At 51.9% G+C, this 12799-nt stretch overlaps 1 protein-coding gene across 1 annotated transcript in view; it reads left to right on the forward strand.

Annotated features, from left to right (window-relative positions):
• The window catches only part of FAT2 (FAT atypical cadherin 2), a 66355-nt gene extending 63882 nt beyond the window's left edge, over window positions 1-2473 (forward strand). Inside the window, exon 23 of the mRNA XM_034780242.1 lies at window positions 550-2473. Coding sequence (XP_034636133.1) covers window positions 550-1067 — 518 coding nt within the window. The 3' untranslated portion in view covers window positions 1068-2473. The remainder of the gene's footprint in view (window positions 1-549) is intronic.
• Window positions 2474-12799: the final 10326 nt, after the last annotated feature.

Here is a 12799-nt window from a genome sequence, read left to right on the forward strand (position 1 = left end):
CCAGCTATTCACACACACAGCCCTGCCATCATCCCTCACTCCTGACCTGCTACATCCCTCACACCTGACCAGCTATTCACACACACACACACACACCCCTGCCAACACCTGTCACTCCTGACCTGCTACATCCCTCACACCTGACCCACTGCATCCAGCTATCCCGCCCCACAGCCTTGCCAACACCCCTCACATGTGACCCGCTACACCCAGCTATTCCCCCCCCAGCCTTGCCAGCACCCCTCATCCTGACCTGCTACACCCCTCACACCTGACCCACTACACCCCTCTTTTCTACTTGTTCTCTCTTCCTTTCTCTCTAATATACCCAGATTTGGATGGATGGAGAGAGAGAGAAAGCTGGCTAGAGAGGAAGAAGAGATAAAGAGCTATTGGATGACTAGATGTATACTTACGTATACTTAATTCTGTCTCAGCACGGGGGATAGACTAGATGGCCTCTTGAGGCCCCTTCCAGCCCTACCTTGCTCTGATTCCAAGTAGGAATGGCTATGGACAGCTGCTAACCTGGTTCTGATTTATTTCCAGTATATCCAGCAGAAACCACCTACTGGCCTCCCAGGTACCACCCATTGGATGTCCAGGACCATCCCCACTACGACGTTATTCAAGGCCCTCTTCTGCCATCTTCCCATCCTCCTCCTCCCCAAATAGACTCTGAACCAGCTGGTCTTTACGGTGGCTTTCCCTTCCCACTAGACCAAAGCAATAAGCGGGCCCCCATCCCTCCACGCTACAGCAACCAGAACCTGGAGGACTTCCTGCCACCTGACCCTATGGAACTGCCCGCCTCCCAGTGCCAGAACGAGTACACCGCCATCAGCTACTATCCTTCCCAGCTGCTGCAGAGCGAGGGGACCCCCTACCCTCCGGACGCTGGCTACAAAAGGGTGAGCATGCGCCTCAGCGTGGCCCAGCCGTCCTACGCAGACTGCGAGGTGGGGCACCAGCCCGGCATCAGGGCCCAGCCAATGCCACCCCCAAACTACGAGGGCTCTGACATGGTGGAAAGTGACTATGGGAGTTGCGAGGAGGTGATGTTTTAATGGGGCCGTGTGCTCAAAACGAGAAGGAAGCAGCGTGAGCGGTGACTGGAACGTGTATGGAGGGAGAAGTAACCTTGTTTTAGTCCCCTCTCTCCTGGGACATACAACGCTCCCTGTCCCCCATTAACAGCTTCCCCGTGCTCAGTCGGGCTGTAATATAGCATGGACTCTTGTCCCTGGCGTTCTATAAATCGCTCCTGCTGCTGCTCCGGAATGGATCTCAGCCGGGCAGAAAACACAAAGGCCAGTGCCAGGGAACACAAAGGGAATTCCTCAGATGCCAACAGGCGCTGATGGCAAGTCAGTCTTCATGCCAACAGCTTCCTTAGACATGGAGGCACCACCTCTCCCTGCCCTGGGCATGGAGCCTGGCAGCGGGAGAGAGGACCACGGAACTTTGGGACAGTCCGTTGCCAGGGTAGCAGAAGGTGGGACTGGATTGGTTCCTCACTGTAGTCCAGGGAGATCTGAGCTACATCTCTGAGGGGTCTCTTGTGCCTGGCTCCAAGGGCTTCAGGTGGGCTAATAATTCTCCAAGCAGAATTGTGGAGTTTTGACAACAGCCTGCCCCCGATTCCGTCCATCCTCCGGGCTGGCGCCCCTCATGGCCATGAGGGGGAGAGAGAAGGGGGAATTTAGCTGTTACATTAGTTCATTCCTGGGCTTGTCTCCCTACAACTGTAAAGAGCCCAGAAAAATGTCCATTTCTACAGGAGAAACTGAGCAAAGAATCCCGCCTCCCTAACCCACATCATGAGGTACCACAGGTTGCTGGCAGGAGAAGGCACAAGATATACAGGCAGGCCTGAATTCAAAGTAGGTAGGTGTTTGACTGGACAATTATTTCAGCACCTTCCCATCTGGAAATCTGCCAGGCTACATCTGTACCGCAAGTGTTACCGGTCATCTGTCCACATCTACAGCATCCCTCATGCTGGGGACATGGCTCCGTTGTCATCATATAAAGGGGGATTCTTCATAAAGGCTGCTGGGTACAGAGGGGAACCTGAGGTTCTCGCTGGCTCTCTCATGCCCAGACTCAACACAGCCTATGCTGCCGAGCATCTCCACCCAGGGGCTGCCCAAGTCCTGGCCTGGGGATCAGGGACCCAGAAAGAACTGCTGCCGACGCTACAGCAGCTCACTATGTGCAATGACCCACAGACATGTGAATGCGCGTCCTGTGCGAGTGTGTGTGTGCGCGTGTCAATGTGTGTATGTGCAGCCGTGAATATCCGCACGGGGGAGGAGACTGTGCGCCCGTTCCTCCCAGGTCCCCTCCCGGCGAGAGAGGATTATTTAAGATGGGATTCGCCTGGATCTCCTTGTGCTTGGGAATGGATAGTTTCTCGGAGAGAGTTTATCTTTTTTTGTTTGGTCGGTTTTTGAAAGCAATTAAAAAAGAGGCGGTTTTGTATTATTATTTTACTTGAAAACTAACTGGGGCTCCTTTGTAAGCGTCAGGCAGTGCCTAGCTCAGAGGAAAGACAGGCGTGGGGTGCAAAATTTGGATCTGGATGCCCTACATTTCAGGTGCAATCAGATTCTGGCTGTTGATCGAACCCGTTCTAAAGACAGAGGCCACCTGCACATTTTGTCTCTGGATCCGTCTCAGATTTCAAACACCCTCAAAGTCTGGAGGCCTTTGGATCCATGGATTTGGGCCCCTGCTCTAGAGCCAAGACAATGAGGGTGGGGAAAGTGTGAGCAGTTTGTGCTGGGGTCACAAACTCCAGCTTCGCTACATGTTTTCCTAGCAATGGGCCCGAGAGCCCCCAGTGGTACCCGGGGAGTGGTCAGGACTCACACCCTTGGTAAACATCTCCGCTTCAGTCAGAGGAGAGCAATTTTTCCAGGAAATGGGATGTTTCCCACGAGGCTCCCTTTTCATTTCATTTATCAATCAGCTTGAAGCCTTGGCAGGTCAGGCATGGGGGGCATGATGCAAGCAGCATGACCCTCAGGAGCAACCCCAAGTTGCAAACCCAAAGTTTCACGCCACTAGACAGTAGGTCACAAACCTGAGACCACCAAGGCCAAAGAGATCTGCAAAGCAAGACACATACAGCCCCCCACACACAAAGGAACATTCATTCTCTCCCACTCAGAAACCAGATAACTGGGCAAGGGGAGAGGAAGGTTGTCCAGGGTGCTCGCTGGCTGGCATTACTAGACCCTATCAAGTCCTGAATTGATACATAAATGATTTTGTGTTAGGAAGGCAAGTGACGATGACCCTACCCGTTCTCAGACTCACATAGGGTCAGTACTGCCCTTATAGGAACCAGTTGTCCCCATGGGGGCAGAAAAGTTTGTTTGGACAAGAGTTGCACTCAAAGAAGCAATGCAAACAGCACTCTGTTGTCCCCTGACAACACTGGAGACCTGAGTGCATCCAGGGTTAATGATGTCCTGGGAGTGCATCATGCCCACACAAGGGCACAGGGAGCTAGAATTATAGCTGCATACGTAGCTCAGGGCAGCAGCCATCCCTGGACAGAGAAGGACATGGCAGGATCAAGGAGCGGTGCAATAGGTAGGCTGGTCTAAAGGAAGCGTCTGACCCACAGGTATTAGGGCAGTGGATGGAGCAGGCCTGGCAGAGCATGCCAGGATCAGGAGAAAGACCGCTCTGGAAATGCAGCAGAGACACCCCCAAGGACACAATGATGCACCAGGCTTTGCTTGCAATACCAGGGCACAATGCAAAAAAAAACAGCACCCAAAGTCAGGATTACCCCATAAACCACTGAGCACTGGATTGCAGGCAGCGGCACTGGGGTCTCAGCCCACAAGCCACTAGATCCTGTTCAAGTGGAACAGGAAATACAGGACACATATCAACGTTATCCCGTGCCCCATTTCCAGTTGACAGTGTTATGCCACAGGGGTTATTTGGGGCATGTTTGCCAGCAGGTCCAGTGTTAACTGAGGGAGGATATGCAAGATTTCAAGATGGCAATCCAAGAGCTTTCCTCTGCCACAAGTCTCCACCTGCACAGCAGTCATGAGTATCCGGATGACTTGTGCTTTCCATGTGTAAAACACCCCCACGTGTAGAGATTCAGGGGAGTGAAGGCCCAGAGCTGGCCATACTGATCAGAGCAGATTGGCTTTTTTATTGGAACCAGTATTGGTGGATACGTATTTGCACTATTCAGCCAGCTCCTCCCAGTGCCCGTCCAGGTGAACAGAGAACTCCCCCTCCCCCACCCATGCCAGCCTGTTGGGCTGCAGAGACCGACATCGTAATGACTGGGTATTAACCCCTTCCATGCTGCATGAAACAAGGCTCTCCAACACAGATGGCTGCGCCGGGTGCTCTGTGGGTGCGAATGAGCATCCCGGGGATACAATGGTGGGGATGTGAAGCCCTGAGCAACAGCCGGGCATCGGAAGGTTTCACACAGAGATGGGGGCAAAAAGCAGAACCATCTATCCAAACCCCTCCCCCTGCTACTCTCCTACATAGAATCATAAAATATCAGGGTTGGAAGGGACCTCAGGAGGTCATCTAGTCCAACCCCCTGCTCAAAGCAGGTCCAATCCACAACTAAATCATCCCAGCCAGGGCTTTGTCAAACCTGACCTTAAAAACCTCTAGGGATGGAGATTCCACCACCTCCCTATGGAACCCCTTCCAGTGCTTCACCACCCTCCACATCAGAACTCCGGGGCCTGATTCTGCTCTCTCCACAGACCCTATGGTAAGTAACCCCATTAGAGTCCAGGGAAACCTCACAGTGTAAGTGAGTGGACAGGCAGGCTCTTGGAGTTCCGACAGCATTCACCGCAGCATCTGAGCACCGGCCCGCGGCACATTAAGCAACGTGACTAACGTGTGTCCCGTGCGGTTGGTTCTCTCTCCGTCTGCTCTGTGTTCACAGTAAGCCTCCCCATCAAATAAAAACACAGGGCATTCTAACAGGGACAACTTGTCGCAAGCAACATGAGTTACTAAATCTTTATTGCAACAGCATACAAAGTTCGGACTAGAGCCAGCAGTAGTGAGGCGCTCACCACGCGGCAATGGCATTGGGATGGCCTCTCGAACAAGCCAGGCAAGCATTAAGTGTAATCCTTTAATGGTGCACATGCACCGTAACCCTTCCAGACTGCACATCTGTGCAAGCAAAGATGGGAACATGATCTCACATGCTAGTCTCAGTTTGGGTCCCCTGAAGAGTTAGAGGGTGCCATGCCCTCCCTTGGGTATACATGAACGGTTTGAGACCATTTGGGCCCACATCATGGTACAAGAACATAAGAATGGCCATACTGGGTCAGACCAAAGGTCCATCCAGCCCAGCATCCTGTCTTCCAACAGTGGTCAATGCCAGGTGCCCCAGAGGGAATGAACAGAACAGGTAATGATCAAGGGGAACAGTGGGGGCGAAAGACCTCTCTGGCTTTAAGATTAAGCTTGGTAAGTTTATGGAGGGGATGGTTTGATGGGATAAAGTGATTTTAGTCAATAGGTCAATAACGTGCCATCGCTGGTAATTAGAAACAATGGTCAATGATGGGATATTAAAAGTTACTACAGAGAACTTTTTCCAGAGGGTCTGGCTAGAGAATCTTGTCCGCCTGCTCGGGGTTCAGCTGATGGCCATATTTGAGGTCAGGAAGGAATTTTCCTCCAGGGTAGATTGGCAGAGGCCCTGGAGGTTTTTTGCCTTCCTCCGCAGCGTGGGGCGGGGGTCGCTTGCTGGAGGATTCTCAGCGATTTGAAGTCTTTAAATCATGATTTGGGGACTTCAACAGCTGAGTCAAGGGAGAGAATTCTTCCAGGAGTGCGTGGGTCAGCTTTTGTGGCCCGCATCATGCGGGAGGTCAGAATAGATTATCATAATGGTCCCTTCTGACCTGAGAGTCTATGAGTCTATGAGTCTATAAGATCTCTCTCCTGCCATCCATCTCCACCCTCTGACAAACAGAGGCTAGGGACACCATTCCTTACCGATTGTAGCTAATAGCCATTAATGAACTTAACCTCCATGAATTTATCTAGTTCTCTTTTAAACCCTGTTCTAGTCCTAGCCTTCACAACCTCCTCAATAAAATGGAAATAGTTAGATCTCTAGTGCCATGCAAATAAAACAAAGCCCACCTAGAGCCTTTCCTCTACACTTCCCTAGGCAACACAAGAGGCTCTGGGAGGCGTGAGCTGGTCCGATGAGAACACCCCATGGGGAGGATACAGCCTAAACAGCAGCTTTGAGACCTATGAGCTGCTCCACTCAGCTCAGTCGGTGTGCCCATCCCCCCTCCTGAGGGCTTTAGAGCCTGTGATATGTATGAAGCATGCCTGTTCTCAGCTCCCCACCCAAAGGGGCAGGCCTTCCCAGAACCTGGCCCACATGGGGGCTAGGGAGGGGGCCTCAGACCCTCCCAGAAAGGACAAGTGCCCCCAGAACCCAGTTCACATGAGTGGGAGGTAGGAAGGGGGACCCAGGCACCTCAGATCCTAGAACACACATGGGGGCAGCAAGAGGGATTCAGACAGCCCCAGAAGGGTGAGGGGCCCCATATTCCAGCCCCTAGGAGGGGGACAGGGAAGTGAGCTCAAAATACCCAAGCGGGGCAAGAGCCCCCCAGATCTGGGCACACACATGGGAGGGGAGAACATGGGGCTGAGAGATGCCCCCGCCCCTACTCTCCCCCAGTTACTCTGCCACTCACCCTTTCCCCGTGTCCCACCTCTCCACTCCCTCACCTGAGCCCCCAAAACACCTCTCCCCTCCCCTATACTACTCATTCCCATTTATCCCCCTTCTCATAACCCTGTCCCCTCACTGCAGCCCCAAACCCCCCGCCTCCTACTGCCCCTCTCCTCTGCCCCCTGATACCTCTCCTCTCCCAGGAAGCAGTCATGTGTCTAATTTCCACCCAAATACTTGGATTACTTTCCCCCCATACATGACTCACATAGCGTAGCACTCGCCAGCCACTCACTCCCAAACTCCTTTTGTCTCAGGTGGGGGCCTGTGATTAATTTATCCTTAGTTATGTCAATTGAAGGGTGAATTCACAGCTATCAATCTCAATGAGGTCTGACTCATCCAATCATTACTATCTAATCAAACTATCGATATTTAGAATGCTCTCAAGCTGTTGAGTTTTACCAAAGGAATGCGTGTGCATAATTGGTTGGAAAATCGTTCCCAGAGAGTAGTTATCAGTGGGTCACAGTCATGTTAGAAGGGCATAACCAGTGGGGTCCCGCAGGGATCAGTTCTGGGTCCGGTTGTGTTCAATATCTTAAATCAGTGATTTAGATAATGGCATAGAGAGTACACTTATAAAGCTTGTGGGCGATACCAAGCTGGGGGAGGGGGGGTTGCAAGTGCTTTGGAGGATAGGATTAAAATTCAAAGTGATCTGGACAAACTAGAGTAATGGTCTGAAGTAAATAAAATGAAATTAAATATGGACAAAAGCCAAATACTCCACTTAGGAAAGAACAATCAGTTGCACACATACAAAATGAGAAATGACTGCATATGGAGGAGTACTGTGGAAAGGGATCTGGGGGTCATAGTGGATCACAAGCTAAATGAATCAACAGTGTAACAATGTTACAAAATAAAGCAAACGTCATTCTGGGCTGTATTAGCAGGAGTTTTGTAAGCAAGACACGAGAAGTAATTCTTCCGCTCTACTCTGCACTGATTAGGCCTCAGCTGGAGTATTGTGTCCAGTTCTGGGTGCCGTATTTCAGGAAAGATGTGGACAAATTGGAGAAAGTCTAGAAAAGAGCAACAAAAATGATTAAAAGTCTAGAAAACATGACCTACGAGGGAAGATTGAAAAACCAGGTTTGTTTAGTTGGAGAAGAGAAGACTGAGAGGGGACATGATAACAGTTTTCAAGTACATAAAAGGTTGTTACAAGGAAGAGGGAGAAAAAATGTTCTTCTTAACCTCTGAGGATAGGACAAGAAGCAATGGGCTTAAATTGCAGCAAGGGCGGTTTAGATCGGACATTAGGAAAAACTTCCCATCAGGGTGGTTAAGCACTGAAATAAATTGCCTAGGGCGGTTGTGGAACCTCCATCATTGGGGATTTTTAAGAGCAGGTTAGACAAACACCTGTCAGGGATGGTCTAGATAATACTTAGTCCTGCCATGAGTGCAGGGGACTGGACTAGATGACCCCTCGAAGTCCCTTCCAGTCCTTTGGTTAGTGCCTCTCAGTTTAACAGCTGGGGGAGGAACTGTAACTTGGGAACCCCTCAGTCAAATGATCCCCAATTTGGAGCACTGATCCTAGCCCACATCCCCATGAGGCACACCATATTTCAAAGCAATCTGAGCAGCTATTCGGATTTTAGAGCCCTTACAAGAGTCAAGTTGCAAAGCATAGAGAACAATGGGAATGGAAATTCTCTAGCCGTTTTTTTCTACGTACACGTCTGTGTAGAAAGGTACATTTTCTGAAACCTGTTCTCAGTTTGGGTCCCCCAAAGATTTAGGGGATTCACACACACCCCTTTGGTAAAACTCAACAGCTTGAAACCATTCTGACCGGCATCATATCAAGAGTTTGATCTCTAGTTCTGTGCAAACAACACCAAACAAACCCACAGCCTAGAAACTTTTTGGAAAATGGCTATTTTTTCTCAGGGCTTATATCTCTGCAACCCCTAACTCAAATGACCCCAAATTTGGAACACAACCCCTACCCTGCTCCCTTCTGAGGCACACCAAACTTCAAAGGCATCTGACTACGCATGTCAATTTCAGAAGATTTAGAAAGGTCGCCCTTTGAAAAGAAGCAGTGATGCAACCTTAACTACAGCCTCTCTGATGTAGCCAGCACTTCTCATTAAGGAAGGGTGAAATTGAATTGCACCAGAGTCAGGTTTGAATGAGTCACACAGGGGGCCTTAAGGAGATGGGTCTTGCTAGGAAAAAAAAATCAAAGTAACACCTCTCCTCTCCTTTTCCATCCCTCCAGCCCCCCCAGCGTGCTGAAAATGGGCTTGGAGTGGGGGTGGACAGGTTTATTCTGCAAAGGAGCCTTTGTTAAAGAGAGCAACTGCCATTTATTACTGTCCCCCGGCTTTCGGTTAGTGCAGAGAAAATAAATTGTTCTTTTTTAACAGCCGCTTTCAAGAAACACTCTGTATGAGTGCGATTCCTCCCCCCGACCTCCTCGCTTGAATGTAAAAAATGGGGCTGATTTGTTGGGGGGAGGGGGCATGTTATAGCTCAGTGCTCGGAAATCTTTCTTTGTGCCAAGATAATGAAAGTGGGACCCAAATCAGAAACTCTGGTGGCTCTTCGGGATGAGGCCCATGGACACAGAGGCGGGGTCTTAAACTATCTCCCCCGCCCCCTTTTTTTAAATGAACTCTGTCGTTGGAAAAGGGAGCGCTCTCTTCTCCCTCCCCCCCTGCCCCCAAAGGAAGAACCCACCCACCCCCATCAGACACCAGGTGAACCACCATGTAACTTTTAAGCTGCAAGTTCCTAACCAGCTGCAGCAAGGACCGTCAGAACTAAAGGGAGGACATGTTGAATGCGGCTCAAAGCACCTGGCCACTTTCATTCCTTCCTTTTTAAAAGGCAAGGCAAGAGAAGTTCAGTGTTAGAGGCCAGCCTGCCCCTTCCCATGGGAGGGGCTCTCAAAGAGGGAAATTCTCCCAGAAGTGTCTCCGAGGAGAACAGAGGCTTGTCCATGTCCCCCATCACCACCAGAAGGAAGAGAGGTTCTAGCCCCAAGGCCCATAGTCTCACAGGATGTTCTGGAGCCAGTCATCTGCCTGGAGGCTCTGGGCTGGCTCCCAAGCATGCAGTCCATGGGGTCCCACTGACCAGGCTTATTCCAGGGGCAGATGTCCCTAGAGCCCTATGGGCAAGTTCCCATAGCATCAAGCGGAGGCCTAGGCTGCATTAACTCCCTTGCATTGCTTGGGGGGTGGAAGGGGAAGTGGTGCGTGCCCCCATTAGCCCTGCATCCAGCCCTTCCACCACACCGAGCTTCTGCCTGACAAAGGCCACTTGGTGGGGATCCAGAAGAGAGGACCCCATTTCCCACAGATGGCCGACCCCACCACCACCACACCCGGCCTGCAGGATGGAGGGCAGCCAAGTGGGAAGGGTCCTTTCTGCACACTGCTATATGGGGATGATCCCGCTTTTGGATTGTTTCCTCTTCCTGTAAGCCAGAGGGCCAAACTCCACCTTGGTGGAAGTGGCCACAGCTCCAATACCTTCAGTGAGGTCCTGCAGAGAGTGGAGGGCGCTCAACAAACCAATCTGGGGGTGGCCGCTGTGACTGTCCCCGCAAAATACAAGAGAACTGGCTCAGCACAGGGCAGCAATCAGACTGGGTTTGAGACCTTGGCCTTCTGATTGTGAGCAGGGGACCGAGGGGGTGGTTCCAGCCCCACCTTCCCCCTCCATCCACACCACTGTGCCCCAAAATCGGAGTTGAGGACGGACATCCAGCAGAGCAGCCAATGCCCTGATGCCGATGGCTGGAGCAGATTGTTTAGCACCTCTGCACCTCTCCTGGCCCACTGTGCTTCATTGGCTGGCCTCTGCTTTCTTCCCCAGCTACGCCTGTTCATAGCTCCCTATTGCTGGCAGGCGTGCACCAGTCTTAAAGGTTGTGCTGGTTTTTACTGACCATGGGTTCACTGCTGCTCTCCGTGACACCCTGGTCAATCAGGAGTCACTCCACTAATCTCCCAGCCGATTTATACCAGTATCACAGACACAGGATCGGGCCTATGAACTCAGCTGGTTCTGAATCTCCCCAACAACAGGGGGTGACATCAGCACCGAAGCCCTTGGGTGTCAGTGATGTCATCAACAGTTGCCATGGAGTCAGACAAAAGGGGAAAATGGGGGGGTTGGGCTCACATCCCAGGGCAAAAAAAAAAACCCACCAGTGATTTAGATAATGCTATAGAGAGCAGGGCCGGCTCCAGGCACCAGCCGACCAAGCACGTGCTTGGGGCAGCACCTTGGGGCAGGGCGGCAGTCGATCTTTTATTTTTTATTTTTGGATTCGGCAGCGTGGTGCTCGGAGCGGGGGCGGGGACTTCGGGCGGCGTGGTGCTGGGGGGGGCGGGGCTTCAGGCAGCGCGGTGCTCGGAGGTGGGGCGGGGGCTTTGGGCGGTGCTCGGAGGGGGGAACGGGGCTTCGGGCGGCGTGGTGCTCAGAGGGGCGGGGTCTTGGGAGGGCGGGGGCTGGCGTGGTGCTTGGAGGAGGCGGGGCTTCGGGCAGGGTGGCGCTGGGGGCGGGGCTTTGGGTGGCGTGGTGCTGGAGGGGTGGGGATTTTGGCAGCGCTCGCGGGGCAGGGGGGTACGGCAGGGTGTCTCTCTTCTTTTTTGCCTGGGGCAGCAAAAAAGTTAGAGCCGGCCTTGATAGAGAGTACACTTTGCGGACAATACCAAGCTGGACAGGGTTGCAAGTGCTTTGGAGGATAGGATTAAAATTCAAAATGCTCTGGAGAAACTGGAGAAATGGTCTGAAGTAAATAGGATGAAATTCAATAAGGACAAATGCCAAGTACCCCACTTAGGAAGGAACAATCAGTTGCACACATACAAAATGGGAAATGACTGCGTGTGGAGGAGTACTGTGGAAAGGGATCTGGGGGTCATAGTGGACCACAAGCCAAATATGAGTCAACAGTGTACCACTGTTGCAAAAACAGCAAACATCATTCTGGGATGTACTAGCAGGAGTTTTGTAAGCAAGACACGAGAAGTCATTCTTCCGCTCTAGGCCTCAGCTGGAGTATTGTGTCCAGTTCTGGGTGCCACGTTTCAGGAAAGATGTGGACACATTGGAGAAAGTCCAGAGAAGAGCAACAAAAATTATTAAAAGTCTAGAAAAATGATCTATGAGGGACGATTGAAAAAATTGGGTTTGTTTAGTCTGGAGAAGAGGAGACTGAGAGGGGACGTGATAACAGTTTTCGAATACATAAAAGGTTGTTACAAAGAGGAGGGAGGTAAATTGTTCTTGTTAACCTCTGAGGATAGGACAAGAAGCAATGGGCTTAAATTGCAGCCAGGGAAGTTCAGGTTGGACATTAGGAAAAACTTCTTAACTGTCAGGGTGGTTAAGCACTGGAATAAATTGCCTAGGGAGGTTGTAGAATCTCCATCACTGGGGATTGTTAAGAGCAGGTTAGACAGACACCTGTCAGGGATGGTCTAGATAATACTTAGTCCTGCCTTGAGTGCAGGGGACTGGACTAGATGATCTCTCGAGGTCCCTTCCAGTAGGGTTACCATACGTCTGGATTTTCGCAGACATGTCCGGCTTTTTGGTGCTCAAATCCCCGTCCGGGGGGAAATGCCAAAAATCCGAACATGTCCGGGAAAATGCCGGCATCCCTGCTCCAGTCCCCTGCTTACCTGAGCGGCTCCGGCAGGCTGCGAACTGCGGGCGGATTCCCCGCTGCGGCGGTGGAGGCGGCTGCTGCTGCTCCCCCCAGACACCTCAGCTCTGTGTGGCTGAAGAGCCGAGCTGCCCGAGTGCTACCGGCTTCACAGTTTGCCAGGCAGCCCCCAGACCTCCAGACCCTGCCCCCGGCCAGGCACTTCCCCAGCGCAGCCGGAGCCCAGGAGGGGAAGCGCCCAGCCAGGAGCGCAGGGACTGGAGGTCTGGGGGCTGCCCGGCAAACTGTGAAGCCGATAGCGCTCGGGCAGCTCGGCTCTTCAGCTACACAACGCTGAGGTGTCTGGGGGGAGCAGCAGCAGCCGCTAC

The sequence above is a fragment of the Trachemys scripta genome, chromosome 8, assembly GCF_013100865.1.
Source record: "Trachemys scripta elegans isolate TJP31775 chromosome 8, CAS_Tse_1.0, whole genome shotgun sequence".
In the NCBI taxonomy this organism is placed as follows: Eukaryota; Metazoa; Chordata; order Testudines; family Emydidae; genus Trachemys; species Trachemys scripta.